General features: G+C 40.3%; 1 protein-coding gene across 1 annotated transcript in view; it reads right to left on the bottom strand.

Moving 5' to 3' along the window:
• Positions 1-19,708, bottom strand: part of SUPT3H (SPT3 homolog, SAGA and STAGA complex component) — a 136,707-nt gene that overhangs the window by 71,330 nt on the left and 45,669 nt on the right. The window contains exons 2-4 of the mRNA XM_042883511.1: positions 19,014-19,100; positions 17,653-17,743; positions 15,942-16,078 (exon numbers count right to left, since the gene is read on the bottom strand). Of these exons, the coding sequence (XP_042739445.1) occupies positions 15,942-16,078; positions 17,653-17,743; positions 19,014-19,028 (243 nt within the window). The 5' untranslated portion in view covers positions 19,029-19,100. The remainder of the gene's footprint in view (positions 1-15,941; positions 16,079-17,652; positions 17,744-19,013; positions 19,101-19,708) is intronic.

Genomic DNA, 19,708 nt, shown 5'->3' with positions numbered 1-19,708 from the left:
TTTTATTGTAGGTTCAGATTGAGTAAAATAAAACCATTGGGGTTCTTCCTTTGTAAGGAGTGGCACAGTGAACCAAATGTCTACAGGAAAAAAATGAATAAATGAATGAATGAATAAATAAATTGCAAAGCCCTTAATTACAAAATAATAGAAGAAAGTCTTCTTTTCAAAGTCACAGAATCATAGAATCATAGAATCACATAGAAGGTTGGAAAGGACCTACAAGATCATCTAGTTAAGTACAAAATACTGCACCAAACAACATAACACAACAGATGCGAAGAACAACAACTTCAGAAGTGAGATCTGGAAGTAGAACTGGGAAGATTGAAGTCTATTCATTATTAAGGTGCTTGTAGTAGAGTAATGCTACCATAATTTGGCACTGATTACTTGACCAAGCTTTTAGAAGCTGCTGTGGATTCTCATGCCATCATATATATTGTGGGAGAAAATTTAATCCCGACTGGTGGTCGCTTGGCTTCTTTAGGGTTCCTGAGTTTTCCTGACACTTTTAGAATCACATCCAGTATTCATCAGAGATGCTGGCATCACATCATTGTTTTAGTCTCTTTAAAATACAACATATGTTAACAAGGTTAGCAGTCACCTCGCTAATATATTTCTTCAAATACCTGAGCCAGCATTTAGACCTCCAACCTTGGGGTACAGCAAGAGTTAACTCCCAATTTAAGAAGGGTGTGTTTAGTAGCTGAAGATTTGCTTGAGTCCCGATTTTCAGATATGAAATTAATAGCTGATGATACGAGCTGACAGCTAATACATGTACAGTAAACAGAAGAAGACAATATTTCCGAGCGGATGTCGAGTACGTGTTCCACTTCTAAGCTGTTTGATATGGTCTTTGCAAGGAGGGAGGACTCGATACCAGATGCTCTATGTTCTACAAGGTTTTTTTGCAGATGCCTGCAGCCTGAGAAAATCAACAGTGCTTTGAATAATGCTCCTAGTAAAAGCATCCTCTTGTCAGAGTCACTGTATGATATAGGATCTGAATCCCACACAAGTGGATGAACTGATGTTAAATAATACCATCTGACCATGGTAGGAGAAGTTCCTAGTAGGTCTGATAAAGCTGTGGAAATGGCTGTCAGCCCTGGGAAATAAAATCCAGCTCCCTGACGAAGACTCTCCATCCTTCCTTCATTCGATCAAGTGGAAAACCAAATGTAATGATTGCTTCCTAAGTTCCAGTTGCAAAGTTTCAACAGCACTTAACAGCACTACCTTCAGCCCTTATGCATGCTGCCAAAGAACAGTCTGGAAACAAAAGCTCAAGCTAGGAACTCCTTGAGAATAAAACACATACACCAAGGTGGTTTTGATATTACTAATTTATACCACTTTCTTGTAGCTTTTGATGCAGTTTCTTGTAGAATACCTGAAGTAAATCAGCGTAAGCCTCTAGCGCACTGGATGTGATACAGATGGCAAAGGACTTCTAGCAGCCTGTTGCTACCTGCACACAGAGGTGAGAAGAGCTACGACTGAGCCATAAATCCAACAGGTCAAGTGAGAACATTTTTTCTGTCAAAAATAAACTTGTGGCTCCCGACTTGATACAGATCTGCTGAAGTTACACAAATCCATTTCTAGAATTTAGTCTCTATGCAAAATCGGAATATTTTCTAGTGATAATATTGTGGTCTTGTCTCCCCTGAAAATATAGATCTGGTTTTGGATGTGCTTTGCCAACCCACAGTGACAACAAGGTTTGATTTTTGCTATTTTGAAGCCAAATAAATGCAAACCCCCAGACTATTCAAAGGGTCAAATGCTGATCTGAATAATATTAGCAAAGATTTAAGCTCTGCACGTTAAGCTCCATGAGGACTTTATGTTGAGCAGCTATCTGAAAAACAGAACTGCTACAGTTTTTGTGAGCACCCAAATTAAAACAATCTCTTCTGATTCACTGTGAAAGTGTCTGATTGTGCAGGGATCTCCATTTCCAATCAAAGACAGTAGAGCAGAACGAAAAGAAAGGAGATAATATTTAATGTTGGAGGGACATAAGATACAAGCGTCTCACATAAAGGGCATTTTTCTCTCTTTCATAGAGTTAACTGCACTAGACTATGTGATGGTTGGACTAGACCATCTTAGAAGTCTTTCTGAACTGGAATGCTTCTGTGTCTCTGTGATTTCCTCTGCTGCACTGTTAGGAATGCTGTGGGTCTGTTTTTAGTGGATTGGGTGAGTATGCATCTCACTTTACAACATGTAGGGCTTAATTACATTACCATTGCAACAGACACTTATGCTTAAATCTCACTGCTTCTGATTCCATCGCTGCTACACGTGTGAAGCTATCACTGACTGCAATTTTGCACAGCAGCTAGATCATATTCTTATGGAAGAATACAGCAAGCAACATTCTAGATAAAATAAACCACAAGACTGAGACAAAATGAAAGACAGAAAACCCTGTTTCTTGTATACATTAAAAGTCTATTCCAGGAAATACCAAGCAGTTACAGATTGCACATAGTGCAGAAGCTGGAACGTCCTATTCCACGCTACCTAGATTTTAAAATGTTTTTTACAAATTTGATATGGTTTATCTTTTATGTGTTTTATAAAAGCCCTCTTATATTTCTACTCCACCTGTCACTTTAATTTCCTAAATGGGAAAATTCAGAATAGAACCACAGAATTGTAGAAAAATTTACACTGGAAAAAAAGCTTGGGATCTTTCCAATGTTCCAATGATACCTGCTTCAACCCTCTGCTCCAAACAGGTCCAGTCAGTTCAGGTGACTCAGGACCAGTCGAGTTCGGAAAATCTTCTAGTTGAATATATTCTCCAAGTCTTCAAGTTCCTCAATTTCTCTGATCAGCCAGATTCCATTTTTGACCAGATTTTTTTTTTTTTTCTTCCAATTATGTATCTGTCCAAATTCTAGAAATCAAGATGTATGAAGAGCAGCTGAGGGACTGATGTTATTCAGTCTGAAGAAGAGAAGGCTGAAGAAAGACTTCATGTCTCTCTACAACTACATGACTAGAGGTTGAAGGAAGGAAGGGATGGTGATAGGCCACAAAGAAAAGGCCTCAAGCTGCACCAAAGTTTAGGTTGGGTATTGAGAATAATTTCTTCCTGGAATGGGCTGTCCAGGGAAGTGGTGGAGTCCCCATCCCTGAAGGTGCTTATGATATGTGTAGACATGGCACTTAGGCACAGGGTCTAGGGGTGAGCTCAGCTGATGGTTGGATTTGATGGTCTTAAAGGTCTTTTCCAACCAAAATGATTCTGGGATTCTGCACTTTATCTCTTGTCTTGTCACCAGCAATAACATTCCCTGTTAGTTTTTTGGTTTTTTTTTGTCTTCAGGCTGAACAAGCATTTTCTGTCAGCTTCTTGTTATACGCCAGGTCCTCCAGCCCCCCAGACCTGCTGCTGACCCTCTGCCAGACTGGCTCCAGTTCGTCAAAGCCCTTCTTGTTCTTGGGAGCACAAAACTGGACACAGACTGCCAAAGAATAGGGAAGCATTATTTCCTTTGACCTGCTGGCTCACCTCTAGCTAGCACAGCCCAGTATGGGGCTAGCCCACAAGCTGTACGTGTGCATGGGGTTACTGCATCCCATATTTGTCTGTGCTGAACACCACAAGGTTCCTGTCAGCTCATTTCTTTAGTCTGTCAACAAAGTCCTTCTGAATGGCAGGCCTGCTTTCTAGAGATTTGATTCAGTATTTACTCAACACACTGTGAATTACTGCTTTTATTTGGCTTATAAGATCCAACAGCTAATCATTTTTTAGTTTAATGCATAACGAGGAAGAAATTATTCAAGACAATGCAATGCAATGGGAGGTCGCTACACTGGTTAAGAAATTTCCCGTGCTTTTGTTTAATTCCTTGCCTGTGAAATTTATATGGAAATCTCTTAAAACTAACATCACATTCATAGGCGTCCTTTGTAGTCATCAATCGTTCTTTCAATACTAACATGATATCTGCTCTAAAAATCTTCCACAGGATCATATCTTAGCAATAGTCTAAATACCAGGTTGCAAGCATGGTCCTATTAGAACAAACTCTGAAACCACGAACGCTAGTATTTCCAATTAATAAAAATAGTATTTCTAATATACCTCTTCATTAAATAGGAATAAATGCAGTCTTACTGACCCTAATCTTAGGCAACAGATTATGAATCTGTAATGATACCTAAACTTTACCATGAATGTAGGTGGGGAGGAGCCAAGTTTCTTGTTGGTCTAACCAGCATGGACCTTGGTGGCTTGGCAAATGAGAATTGAGAATGAACAGAACTTGCCACTTCACAGCTAGGTGATATGCAGTGAAATCCTGTGATTTCTGAGGTTTCAGACTGGAACTTATCCAAGTTGATGATGATACAAAGATAGTGTATTAATTCTTGATTTCTTTGCTTAAGTGCTTCTCTTTGATGAACGTTCACAAAATCCTATCTGAATTCAATCAAATATCAAAGGCAGTAGAGACCAGAAGCTTGCAAAATGACTCTGCTGGGGAGAAAAACTGTACTATTGATCAGAAGATAATAGGAACACCACCACAACTACAAAAGGACAAGAGTGAAGATCAAATGTACCTAAGGAGGGACAGACCAAATCTCCATGTGTCCCAGTCCCAGGCACAAATAGTAGCTTGCTGAGAAGGCTTAGGAAATAATACAACTGCAGGACAACAAGACAAGCTTATTGTGATTCTTTCCCTGAACAGCTGAACCAGAAGATGGTGATCTGTGGCTCAAGCACTGCCTTAACCAAATGCTGCATTTTTATATTCAATAGCCTTTAACAGATATTTTTTTCCCCATTAAGTTGTGCAATACAATACATTTGAGCTCGTTTTTGCTATATTCAGCTGGAATGCAGCCTGAAAATGACTTCCAGTGTTCCTCTATCCTGTCTGTATGCTGCAAGTTGTGGATGGAGTGGCTATTATGATACATTGCTTGCCCACCCTGCTAGCAGAGGATAAATGCCAAATTAAAAGAAAGGGATTCTTAGTAATTCTGTAGGAGGCATTAGCAGGGCTGACCCATGAGCATGATTAAAGGTAGGTTTCAGATCCTGGCTGGGATAAGCACTGTCATTCTCTGAGAAAATACACAAAATGAAAACAGGGGAAAAAAGGAGATTCTCTCTGCTGTACCTTCCAAGTCCAGAAATAGCAGATAAATGAACCCTTGGATATATTACAGCTGGCACTACCACAGGTGGAGAGGCATATCTCGACTCCTATGGAGGAAGCAGGTCAACATCCTTTCTCTGACACTGTCTTGTGGATGTTCTCACCTATCTGCTAGACACAGGATGAATTTCAGAGCCTTCCCTCAACTGCAGAAGTTGAAACTGAACACCATTAAAATCCCACAAGCATCCTTCCTTTGTTGCCTTCATTTGTGCAAAGAGTTTGTTCCCCCCCAGTGAAGGCTTTTTGTGATACGAACCCTTAAAGGGAAAGAGACAGATATCTGGGAGCCCTGACAGCAGCCAGTTGCCCGAGACCCAGGGTGCCCCTTCACCAAGTAGCTTTGCAGGCAGCAGCTACAGGACAGCCTGTTTGGGAAGCTCTCTGCCCCAAATATTGGGTCTTGGTGTGCAGGTTTCATTCTCTGCCTTCACAACTGTATCGGCAAATCTTTTCCCTGCAACACGTGAGAATTGGGAATGCCCAAGAGGGTGAGTTGTTGTGAGTTGTAAAAGCTGGTTTGAAAAGCTCACGTAATTGCATTCCTGTTTTGCTTCCATGAAGTTTTCTTCTGAGTTTTGTGAACCCTGTGCAAAGCAGTCTCAAAAACAGACTTAAGTAATTCTTTTTAAGGAACTTTGTAAGGATTTTCTCCATCCCTGGAGGTGTTCAAGGCCAGGTTGGATGGGGCCCTGGGCAGCCTGGGCTGCTATGAAATGTGGAGGTTGGTGGCCCTGCCTGTGGTGGGAGGTTGCAGCTTCATGATCCTTGAGGTCCCTTCCAACCCATTCTATAAGGAACATGTATGTACATATGAAAGATTTGCCACAAAAAGGCTCAGAGACCTGAAAATAATAACTTTTTTTTTCCCCCCAAATCATCAAGAAGCACTTCTGTGCTGCACAGGTGATGCAGTCCTGGCACTGCTCTGGAGCAGAGCGGGACCAGATGAACCCAGAGATCCCTCCTATCTCCACCTTGCTGTGATTCTGTGAACCTCAGAAGTACAAACCATTATCAGCACTGATTTGCTTAATCGCTTTAAAGCCTTACAGCAATTTCAGTCCCCTACCACCAATGGGACCTTTGTTAGAATTCAACGTCACTCCTTGCTCCCAGTTCTCCCAGGTTCACATACACAATAACTGTGTTGTAAGCACAGCTATATGGTGACGAGAATATATGAGTAACAAACCCATTAAATACAAGATCACAAATAAACATGGTATTAAAATACACTTAGAGAATGTTTCTTTAGTCTTACATTTGGCTCCTAATCAAATGCTGTGTGGAAACACTGTTTGTATGTATGCGTGTCTACTTTTAATTATAGATATAAATAACATATATATATATATATATATAAATAAACTTTCTTTCCAAAACTTAAGTTAAAACACAGTCGTTTGGGTGTCAAAAATACAAAACACAACAGCTCAGAACTTTCCTGTTCCTATGAGAAAGCAAACAGTGGCAAAAAAAAAAAATACCCAAATCACTAAGAGACAGAAGAGCAAATAACACCTTGCCCTCCCAGCACAACTGCCTAAGTTTGCAGTGTGAGCAACGCTCACTAAAATGCTCTAAAACCAACCAAATTTTCCCAGGACTGAAGACCCAAACAAATGCTACAATTCACGTAACCATAGCAATAAACCCCAAGGTGAGAAAATCCTAATAATCTCATGTTTGTAGCACTGCAAAAAGTCTATTGATATCATTGACTATAAGACAAATTCTTTTCCATTTGGAAGCATTTTCCAACTCCAACAAGAATGATGCAGTATTTGCAGACATAGATAATTTGGAGAAACAAGTCCTGTTTACATTCTGTTTACTTCTAACCAATCCAACCGTTTCCAAAGACAAATTGCATTTTCCCAGTATTCCAAACATTCCTGAGCAGTGTGTAATCACAGAAACCATTAAAACCAGCAGGCTTATTTTTACACTGGATAATGGTCACCAACACTTTGATGCCCAGACAGCTAATTTACATTTGAGACGCTGCTCGTTTAACTAGCTTTGCACTCGCCTGGAAACACTGGATTGATACAGATAAATTAATCCCCCCTCTATTTGGATTCCTAACTTTGGGGAAGTCTCTTTTGCCATATTAAAAAACATTGCTCAGAGAACTGATGTGCTTTTTTTCTTGATTGATGTTTCACATACACTCCTTTAAATCTTAGCATCTATCTACACCAAAAGAAGCAGGAGGTCTATAGGGAGCTGGTGTTGACCTTACTGTCTAGTAGATGTCTACTTTACAGCACTCTTTTCTTCCTATCATCAAGATCAGGCTGCATGCTCAGAACTTCTCTCTCCAGAAAGAGCTACTCGAAAAAAGCAACAGAAGAACTCTTCCTGACACCCAGTGAGACTCCTGCAAATATGACTTCAATGGTTTTGAACAACAGCAGACAAACCAAAAGCATTTCTCTCTCTTAACTAAGAAAGGAACCTCCCCTGGATTGCTCCTCTCTCACTTCTGAGCACAACAGCAAGCCTGAACACCTCAGACAGTTAAACTTTGAGACAAGTGCAGTGCAGTGAAATTGAGTTCAACTTGTAGCACGGCTGCTTAAGGGAGAAGGAAATCCGGGCCTCTTCCAGCACTGTCTCGGAATCTACTGTCCCACAGCATGAACTTCCCTCCTCCTGTCTGAGTACCCTTCCAAGTCACTTCTCAAATCCAAAGCAACTCCTTTTATTTGGCTTGGACACACAGGTGTACAGCTGGTTTACAATTAAGGCTGCAACTGTCTAGCCCATACAAGAACACTTCTTACAACATAAGCCTTTTAAAGGTATTGATTTGTCCATTTGTGTCGTGCCAATGGAATCCATTAGTCCATTTGAGACACTGTTGGGTAAAGAACAAGGACACATTTTCTACCCCTTTTTTAAAAAAAACTTTTAGTCTTAAAATGTAAGGCTGTGACACAGGTTGATGGTGTAAATGATGCAACAGGTGCAAGCTGCGATTCTGTATGCAAACCAGGAGGAAATAAACTGATGACAGATCTGTTTTTAAAGATAGCATTGGGACATGAGGTCAGTATGGTGGTGATGGGTCGGTGGTTGGACTAGATGATCTTAGCAATCTTTTCCAGCCTTAACGATTCTATTATTCTACTTTGTAAGCATATATACTTCATAGAATCATAGAATGGCCTGGGTTGAAAAGGACCTCAAAGATTATCTGGTTTCAACCCCCCTGCCATGCGCAGGGTTGCCAACTACCAGACCAGGCTGCCCAGAGCCATGCCTTTTCCCATCCCCAAAATGCAAGCTTTCTCTTCTAATACTTCTTTTTCATCTTCCACAGCCAAAATCTGGCCAGGACAATAGCAGAACAGTCACTGACAACTCAGAAGATCCCTGCAAGATGAGTATATCCAGGAGAGCCACAAGAGCTATGGAGCCCACTGTGATGAATATACAAGTATCTGTTCAGTAGAACACCTCTGTAGACTGCACTATGAGTCCTTCAGTGATTGCAGTGGAAGATGAGGCAATTAGCTGATACGCAAACAGCCAAAAGAAATTGGAACGTTTTCATCAGCAGCTAAATCTTACCCCAAGGAATATTCTTTCACAGACTGCAGCTGTTAAAATCGAAGGAGGTTGAGTGCTTATAAACAGTGATTCTAAAAATTAGTAAGATTAGATTCAGACACAATACTGCAAGATAAAAGTTGTTCCCTTAACCAAACGTCAGATTCTATCTTAAAATGCAGTTTCTGTCAAAAATAATGTGAAATCTGTGAAAATAATCCTTTATGAAGAAGCAGAAGAACAAGTTTATCATCAGAAAATGATGTATCAAGAAAAACGTGCTACGAGAAACAGTGACCTCATGCTTAGCAACATAAAACTTATTAGTTTGTCTTCCGACATGCAGTTTCTATTAAATATGTGTTGTCGGTACAACAGCACTAATCTTTCCATATGGGCTTTAAATCAAATTCCAGTTTGTTATTGATACACTCTGCATGAACAGATACTCCCTAAAGAGTAATGACCGCACACAGCACTTACACTGGCATAATTTTTGTCAGTGAAATGAGTGTTGTGCTATTAGAAGGCCTCAAAGCTCTTTCTAAATCACTTCCTGCTTATTTTCTTTGTACATCTTTCCCAAATTAGTACAATGAATTTGAGTCATTCAACACCATCTTTTGGATCCTTGCTGAGCATAAGAGCTCATCCTTGTGGTTGTTTTTTTCCCCGTTGAATTGTGCCACCAAGTTTAAGTTGTCTCAACTGAAAAATGCCAGGTCCTCGTCCCAGCTCCAAGGTAGCAGTGGAGCATCCTGCATCCTGCCTGGACCTTCCATCATGGCACATCACAACCACACAATGGCAGGATCTCCTGTCCCAGGCTAACTTCCAAACCGTACCCAGGATTCCCTTAGCACAGTGCCCGGGTCAAAGTGTGAGCACACAGAACATTTTTCATATATTCCATGTAATGACGGAGTCAGTTTTTCATATTCCAGTGTGAACAGATCTTCTTGGTCACTGTCTAATTTACTGCTGTAGATTTAAAGAGAATCACAGAACTATAGAATCCTTACAGTTCAAAAAGTCCAACTGTCCACCTACCGCCAGTATTGCCCACTGTCAGTAAGAAGGGATTCAGTTGAGCCCTCTATAACTTCTGGTTGGCCAACTTGATGCCCACAGCTTAGTGCTGCATGGAAGTTTTGCCATTATTTGCCTTCCTCATTTCAGCTAATTCTCTGCTGCACGAGCTAACTGGACGTGGAGTCAATTTCCACAGCTTTCAGGGTTTTACACAACTTTCCATGCTGTGGAGCTACAAACTATTCTTTAACTGAATTAAATACTTAATTGTGCTCATAAATGCGGAGAGAATACACCTTCCCTGCTAAGAAACAGGAATAGATACTGATTGTAAACTCGGAACCTCCTCGTTCTCAGTTTTGTAATAACATGTTTGACACTTCTCCAATTGTCAGTTTTGTTGTTACTGGTGTTGGGGAGATTTTGAATCGTAGCTAATGTCTGGGGCTCTGAAAGATACAAACAAGTAATTGATTTTCCTTAATTCAATACATAAATTAAGGTGAGAATCATATAATCATTAAGGCTGGAATAGAGCTCCCTGAGCCCAACACAACCCACCCCCACCATACCCACTGTCCACATTCTCAGTGCCACATCTCCACAGTTCTGGAACACCTCCAGGGACCAAAACTCCATCACTTCACTGGGCAGCCTGTGCCAATAAATATATAAGTGCCAAGTCCACAAAGTCTGCATCATAGAAATAACTATGATTGAAACAGAGTGGACTTTCAGACTTTCAGTGGACAGAGTATTATTTCTTACATCTCAAAGTGCACTTAGATGTATTTAAGTGTCTTCTAAAGGCACAAACTAATCATATCTAACGCAGACAAAATCCAAATGGAGCCATTTAACTTCACAAAGGATACATTCCAAACACACCTAATCTTCATTGCCATGTGTTGTGCAATGCACATAGCATACTCCATTTCTGTGTGCTTGGTACAGATTTCTCATTAACAGACATATGATTACAGAGCAGGATTGGAAAAATCACATCCACAATGAACTTACAACAGTAGCGTGTAGATGTAATTTTTAAATACCTAAAGTGTTTCTGGTGTTTCTCCACTGTTTATTCAAATTTGCAATGTACTGTGAAAACATTACTGTAGCTACTGCAACTGAATTACTGCTATATAACATCTGAGTGTTGGAAATACATCCCAATACTAGCACTCAGAGGGACAGATGAATGGTGTTTCTTTCAATCCCAGGGGAACAGAACTGAAATAGAGTATTCACAGTGTGATGCTCCAAGCAGTCCTTTGGACGCCAGTTCAGATTTCAGAAGGGAATTTGTTTTTTCCTGGTAGGGGAGGTATTGGCACCATAAAACAAATGATAAAAAATGGACTTCTAGAGGCTGAGAAAGAAGTCCACTTTGCTGTTCAGTTGACTGAAATTTTAAAAGACCTCTGCTTGATTTTAATAACAGGACACTGTAAATTCGATAAAGGCTCTCATACATTAATTTAGCAGCGCTGGTGTTCCTGGCCACAAAATGCTGCCAAACATGCAGCAAGTTTTATAGGGACAGGTCCTCTGAGAGGTTCAGAGCAGCAACACAAGGGCACAAACAGCCAAACCTGCACCTCGACCCAAACTGCAAAGTAAGGAAAAATCACAGAATGATAGAATAGCTCAGGTTGGAAAAGCCCTTAAAGACCATGGAGTCCAACCGCAGCCCAACCATCCCAGCCCAACTCTACCAGCCCTCCGCTAAATCATGGCCCTGAGCACCACATCCAAACGGTTTGAAACACAGCCAGGGATGGGGACTCCACCACCTCCCTGGGCAGCCTATTCCAAAATGCAGAGATCATACTGAACATACACCTTCCCACTGCTCTATTCCAGAGTGAAGCAGTTTGAGACTAACCAGTACAATAAAAACTGCCATTCTGGGCACTGACACTTGCCAGAAAGAAAGCTTCTATGATCTCCACGTGCACAGTTCAACTAGGTCTATGAACCAGACTATTTCATTTCATCTATACCTGTTCTTACTGGGAGGAGCAGCACATCACATCTGTTTGACTGCTATTTTGAGAGGGCAAAGTACTTACAGTTTTGGAGTGAGACAGCGCTGCTATTATTACTTCTGTTTTGGTTTGCTTTTGTCAATACAGTTGGATGATTTGCTGCTATTCGTTGCTATTACTGCTCTCATGATCTGATCAAAATGCATTGACAACATAATCATGCATTATCGAAAAGTAATGTGGATTTTGTTTTTAATTCCTGCCCTTCACTTTTAAGACAAGTTGACTGTCTTTTGCATATTGCTTTTATTACTCTCAGAAATGATCTCTGCTTCAAACTGAAGCTGCAGGATGTATCAGTAAGATCTACATCCAGTCCTAAAGGAATGCCATTTCCTTGTAACGTGACAGCACTAGGGGATGTTGTTCAGACAAAACTGTAGGCCTTTTTCCACCTTTTTTACTGTTTGAAAGTAGCTTGGGGCTTTGCTTACTCCTCTGTGGTACAAAGAGAACAGACCTCACAGAACAGGAAGTGCTCTCATGAAGTTTTAGATCTAATTCCATAAAACGTGTTTTAAAAAATAAATATAAATAATATTTGCTTTTTGTCTCATAACTGAAACCATACTGCTAAACAATAATTTCCTGTTTAGCCCATAATGACATCAGAAATGCATGTTTATCATATGCTTAGGACAAGCTGGCATGATGTTGGCCCAAGGCAACATGAAACTGAAATCATTTGCAGTTGTCCAAACCAAGGCAACCACTCATGTCTGAGGTAATCGATACCTAAAAGGACCATTCCCTTTAGGGTCAAGCATACTAATTCCTTAAAGAACCCCGTTAGAATTTTTTAAGTGTCTACTGGATTTCCTCCCAAACTTAGCATGGAATATAAACTTAGCATTGAATATAATTGACTGCACAAAGAAAATGTGATGCGCTACATCAACCCATCCACTGACAACACAGGAGAACAAGCAACTTCCATAGAACGGCTTAGATTGGAAGAGTCTTCAAAGATCATCAAGTTCCCTTCTGCTGGCAGGGTTGCCAAACTCTAGGTGAAGCACTAGATCAGGTTGCCCAGGGCCCCATCCAGCCTGGCCTTGAACACCTCCAGGACAGGGAATGCACACCCCTCTGGGCAGTCTGCTCCAGCAACTACCCACCCTCTGAGTGAAGTACTCCTCCTTTAGGACTGGATCACATTTCTCACTGTGATTGATTTATTTCTATCCACCTGAAAGTGACAACAAAGCCTAAAAGAAAACCAAAGCTTAACTTCTGGAGTAGCATACCTCAACCAATGTTTAGTGTTTTGTCATTGAAAAATGAATAAGAAAGAAAATCCACAGTACTGACTTCAGACCCGTATATAATTTATGTTTCTATTCCAAAATAAGTAGATCTTGAATTTTTTTTTAACATGGAAACACATTATTCATGAAATGTAATAAAGTAAAGCAATAAAGCAAATTACTTTCAATATATGTATCCTACAATTCGTGAATAGTCCAGTGATGAAAACCAAGATGTGTGATCAGCTGAAAGAGAAGTATTTGACTGCAGACAAATAGAAAATTAGATATGACCTTGTCTGGAACAAGGAATTTCACACTACTTCACTTGTCTAGCTTTTTAGGCTTTAAAAAAAATAAAGGTTGTACTAGAGTAACGGAAGAGAACCTAAAGAAGAGCAGAAAGTCAATCCCATAACACTAATTCCAAGCAAGGCTGTTACCTATTTATGTGCATGTGAGCTCAAAGGATATGCTTGCATTTATGCAAAACATCATTTTACATAAATACATTTGTACAAAAGTAAAGAAAAGAAACATCAGTTTCTAAAACACAAATAGTGGTTGGGAACAAATGCTCTACAGCACTGTTTCTCAGCTGTGGACAAATGGGTCTTGTTCCCAACCCCATTTGTAGGGAGAATGGATTCTTGATTTGATTTTTAGTAACTGCAGTGGAAAGAAGGAGGGGGAAACATGACTGGGCAAGTCCCAGAAAGAGGAGGATGAAAATCAGGTTATTTCTTCCATAGAATTTTCCACGAAAACTTAAGGTGAAATAGGCAAATATTAAATAGACAAATATTACTGAATGCATCAGCCACCTCATCATAGGAAACAAAATCAAACCGAAGTACCCAGCTCTGGTAATGAAAGGACATAAAAAAGCACTCTAAAAATAGCAGCTTTCCAACTGCCACGAATCCTACACCTCTGACTAAAAAAATATGGAAATTGTGTGCAATTGTGAGCAGAAACCATGTAGAACATTGCCCTTGACAACGAGTTGCCCACATGAGGCATGAGCAGGAAATGGCCAAGAAAAGGAGCTGCGGAGCATTCTATATATCAGCTGTCAACAGAATCAAAGAATGGCCTGGGTTGGAAGAGACCTCAAGGATCACGAAGCTCCAACCCCCCTGTGCCATGCAGGGCCACCAACCTCCCCATTTCACAGCAGCCCAGGCTGCCCAGGGCCCCATCCAACCTGGCCTTGAACACCTCCAGGGATGGACGGGGCATCACAGCCTCTCTGGGCAGCTGTTCCAGCACCTCACCACTCTCACAGCACACAACTTCCCCCTGACATCCAACCTCCATCTGCCCTCCCTCAACTCCAAACCATTTCCCCTTGTCCTGCTGCCATCTCCCCTTTCCAAGAGCTGACTCCCCTCCTGTCTGCAGGCTCCCTTTAGGTACTGCAGGCTGCACTGAGGTCACCCCGCAGCTTCTCTTCTCCATGCTGAACAAGCCCAGCTCCCTCAGCCTGTCTTTGTAGTGGAGGTGCTGCAGCCCCCTGATTATCTTTGTGGTTCCTCTGGACCCTCTCCAACAGCTCTCTGTCTTTCTTGCACTGGGGCCCCAAGACCTGGATGCAGTGCTGCAGATGGGGCCTCACAAGAGCAGAATAGAGGGGGACAATCACCTCCCTGTCCCTGCTGGCCACCCCTCTTCTGATGGAAGAACTAGCCTGTTTTGGGTAGAAAGAAAAGTTAGCTATGGGGATGCAAGCCAGTCAATGCCATGTGCCTTCAGAGCCAGAAAATTCGCCCTGGCCCTGATACAACCTGTGGATCTTTAAAATAGTTCAGTGACATTCAAGAAAATGCTCAATTAATAGAGAAAACACAGGGATCGAGAAGGGCAAAGAGTCTTTAGCAGGGTCTGTTGTGCCAGAACAAGGACAAGTGCTTTCAAGCTTAAAGAGAGTAGATTTAGGTTGGATATAAGGAAGAAGTCTTTTACAGTGAGGGTGGTGAGGCACTGGCACAGGTTGCCCAGAGATGTGGTTGATGTCCCAGCCATGGAGGCCAGGTTGGATCAGGCCCTGGGCAACCTGATGTAGCTGTGGTGTCCCTGTGCATTGCAGGGCAGTTGGACTGGATGTTCTTTAAAGGTCCCTTCCAACAATATGGATTCTATGATTCTATCATAAGACCCATGTGGCACTTGCTCTGACACAGGGCTTGGGGTCATATTGCTAGGACTCAGTGAAACCAAGCAAAATTAGCATCAAAACCACTGTTTCAGAAACTCCCATGCTAATGCTGCTAGAATTCCTGATCCCAGGTTAGCTTGCTAAGAGTGATAAGGTTCTGCATTCTGTAGGTTCTGCAATAATGTAGGCCTAATTTTTCAGATATATGTAGATAAAAAAGTGAGAAGAGCATATATGGAAGTGTGTATGCACAGAATATTTTTCATTTTTTATGAAAGCTATGTTATATGAAAAGAATCCTCAATTGCTATCTAAGCATAATTTTCCAATGAGAGAAAGAATGAAAAATAGGAAAAAAAAATAGAAAAAAAAAAAGTCTGTGAAATGTTTTTAAATAGAATCTGCTTTCTACAGGAAGGAAATACAAATATATGGCAGACAGAAAGATCCATAACTACACTTTCATAATCCTCCCTCTCAGCATGTGTGCTTAGATATCAGCAAACATTTGAAGGAATAGGAAAAATATGGAAATAGGATTCCTTTAGACCATCTGGGCAAAAGGAAAAAGCATGTGACAACGATACAAAATGCAACTCGAACAAGGCAGCAGAACAGCATGATGTATGAAATATTTCAGAGTTTTCTCTGCAGGAGATGGGTATCAGTAAAACAGAACAATTACCTCCATCCGCTCTTGTTTGACATCATCAATCTCATCATCTTCAAACATGGCCAAGAGCTCTCCTGTCTGGTCAATGGAGTTGAGAAAGTCCTGAGCAAGCTTCTGCCGTTTGTTGGTGTTGTTGCTGCTGAACTTGTCTACACAAAGATAAGGAACAAACAGAGAATGTAAATTATTTGGCTACTCTAAACATCAAATGATGTCCCTAGAAGGGGCATTTTTTAGACTCAGATGCACTATGTGGGTTGTTTCCTGCCCTCATACACATTGAGCAACCTGACCAAGGTGATGCCCTGCTGTGTTGCAGAAGCACTATAGTAGAACGTCCCCTTTAATGTTTCCTAGTAAAACCTTATCTTTTTAGCAATCTTGAAAAATCTAGTCTACCAGGTATTGTATTGAAAAAGCCACAGGGAACAGCTGTATGAAAGCTCACTCATATGGCAGACCATTTGGGAGTAACACCTTTTCTCATAAGTATACAGAACATCAGAACACTTAAATTACCTACAATCTAAAGCGAATCCTAACACAAGCACTAAGATGCAGCTCCACAGATGATGGACCTCTGCTCAACAAAAAGCCTAGTGAACCCTGGGCAAGGTGGTCGTTGTGCTAGGCAGAATAACAGCTACAAATAAGCAAGTTTCACAAAACAAAATCAATGGCTTCAGTCACCAAAGCTTGCCAGAAAATGGAATCTCCAACACCAAAATGAAGTGTGTTTGGGAAGTATTTCTTGAGCATCTAAATGATTTAGGAAAATTGATTTAACTAGTGGTATGAACATAAGGATTACAAAAATACCAAGCTGTCAGGTAGGAAGCTATACTTCCGATTGCTTGCAATATACTTTTATGCTTTGTGAAAATATAGTGCCACAGCAAATTAAAAGTCAAATGAGTTGACCAAACCTTATCCACACATTGACCAAGTTAAAGCATAGAATGATAGAATAGCTCAGGTTGAAAAGCCCTTAAAGATGATGGAGTCCAACCGCAGCCCAACCATCCCAGCCCAACTCTACCAGCCCTCCGCTAAATCATGGCCCTGAGCACCACATCCACACGGTTTGAAACACAGCCAGGGATGGGGACTCCACCACCTCCCTGGGCAGCCCATGGCAGTGCTTAGCATGCACGATGAACAACGTTTACCTAATATCAGTGTGGATGCTCAGAGGAACTAAACACAAAGAATTCATGGCGAGGGGAAAAAAATGTCAAAGTGTTTCCCATTCTTGAAACGAGAGATTCAAAGTACAAAATGCTAAACGGCACCGAAAGAAGGCCAGGTCATATATCAGTATTAAATGACTTCAGATTATGGTACTTTTTGTAAAACATGTCAAAACCTTTTGGTAATTAGCTAACAAATGTCCATTCAGCTGACAATCTCCCTTGTACATGGTAGCTGACATATTTAAATTACACATGCTGAAATCAATTAGCCCTTTAATCAGCACCAGTTTCTTAGCTTCAACAGAGTTACAACATTCAGCACTGTTACTTATCATTTGGATGGTAGATGGAAAATCTTAACATCGAAGTAATGCAAATGGAAAAGCAGCAATTTAAAACCAAGTTACTACATCTGAATCTGTAATTTTTGCTTGTATAAATATTAGAGAAGACATTAATACTTTGCAGTGAGCTGTTCTGGGCATTTATAAAATATCAAACACCTCCCAAATTAAGGAAAGCTTTTCTACCTTCAATGAGGTCATCTTCTTCTATGCCTTTCACAATTTTAGATTTGTAGTCTCGAAAAAACATGTACTTAAGCAGCCTTCTAAGCTTCTTCTAAGAGAAAAACATACATTGGTGTTAGTATTGCATAGAATTATTTTTCATTTAGGCTAAAATTATAACACACAAATACACGAACTGTATGGCATCACATGTACACAAACCATAGCATCACAGAATCCTCAGAGTTGGAAGGGACTTCTAAAGGTCATCTAGTCCAACTCCCCTGCAATGAACAGGGACATTACGATAACAAATATATTTTTTACAATGTTCTTAGTTCCTAATTCTGAAGAAAATCCACATATAGCAAGCATGTTGAGGTATTTAGGTGAGCAAGCTGGTATTTTGTTTGCCCACTGTGAGACAGCGATGGGTTTCCCTTTCAGGAAGGAGAAATTCAGGCTGTATTAGGGCTCCAAAATCTATGCTTTGTTTGGAAATTCTCACCTAGGCATGCGTACCTCCATGAACTTTGATGTTCATATTAACCACTGTTTTCATTATACCATCGCTGGGCATATCAGATATCAGATAAAGTAACTGCATTTGGTTTCCAACCTTTCAGGTTTTATTTCTTTCAATATGTTTTTAGTCATTTGGTTTCACCCATCAAACAAGAGAAGAAAAACAGAGAAAGGGAGGCAAAAGAGTAAGGAATTGGTTAGAGAAAAATAAATAATAAGGATTTTTGAATAATTTTGAAATTTGAAGGGATAAAATGACTTTAATATTCTTATGGAAAACTGATTTTGTTAAATTATTGACTAGGTCTAATAAGATCACACAAAAAAACACATCATATCTCAGTCTGGAAGTTTTAGTGAGATCAAAATACAGGAAGAATATTAAAAAGAAGAAGAAACATTAAAAAAATGATAACACTTAAATATCAGACATGCCTCTCTGTTCTCCATAAATAGAAGGAAATAAGAAATCAAAGGAATATAAAGGATAAGAATCACAGAATGGTTTAGGTTGGAAGGGACCTTTAAGATCATGTAGTTCCAACCCCCTGCTATAGGCAGGGACACTTCACAAGAGCAGGTAAGGATCCTTTATACTACAGACAATTAAGAAATTGCTCTGAGCTGTAATGTTTAGTACTCACTCTAAATGCTAGTGAAAAAAAATCTATTCATAATTGAAATCACTGGAGAAAATGAGTATTAAAAAGTTATGTAATTATTGTACTACATGTAATACAGCTGTAGTACAGCTGCACCTTCTAGCACAGCTATTCACATGTATGGAGGAGCAAACACTTTAAACATGATGAGGAGCTTGCTGTGCAGAACGAGACCATTCTGTCTCATTGCCATACCTTGTCTTTGCGCATTAGGAACAGGAGGTCTTCAGCAGAGATGACTCGAGCTCCTCTCAGCTGAGAAACCTCAGCTGCTTGCTGCAACTAAAATAAACAAATTCATTAGGATGGCTGCGTCTGTGTTAAAAATATACCAGGTTTTTCATATATTTTGGATAATATTTTGCATGGTAGTATATAGCTAAATACCAGCTACGCACCTAAGCACAAGCTGAGACTCTCAAAAGTGTCACTCACTCCACTCGTTAGGCAAAAAGGGAGCAACAATTTTATGAAAAGACTGAAAAACCTGTGATGAATCTCGAGCAAAAAGCTTTTTTGTTTCTATTTAAAATCATCGCTTTTGAAAAGCGCTGCGTTGCTTTTTCTTTTTCTCCTTCAAACCACATTTGCCCGGAGAACGAACACAGAATTCTCTCAGGCAATGTAAAAATGCCAAATTCTTGCCATAGTACTTTATCTGGGACTGTGGAAGAGTAGTATATTCCTCTCACAATTTTTTAGAATAACATATACAAATTTCAAACAGCTCATGGAAGCATTTTTTGAAGGAAACTCAGTCTCACTCAACTTAGCATTAGTGGAAGCCATAGAAGACGTTTTAGGTATACTCCAATTTTATTTGAGATAAAGAAAATGATTTGATAGTAAAAGTTGACTGTATTGCAGGTCCTGCCATTCAGATAGGAAAG

The sequence above is a fragment of the Lagopus leucura genome, unplaced genomic scaffold (assembly GCF_019238085.1).
Source record: "Lagopus leucura isolate 7727_CA_CO unplaced genomic scaffold, USGS_WTPT01 Super-Scaffold_100038, whole genome shotgun sequence".
In the NCBI taxonomy this organism is placed as follows: Eukaryota; Metazoa; Chordata; class Aves; order Galliformes; family Phasianidae; genus Lagopus; species Lagopus leucura.
Note: the sequence above shows the minus strand (reverse complement) of the source record. Positions and strands in the feature narration are given on the sequence as shown.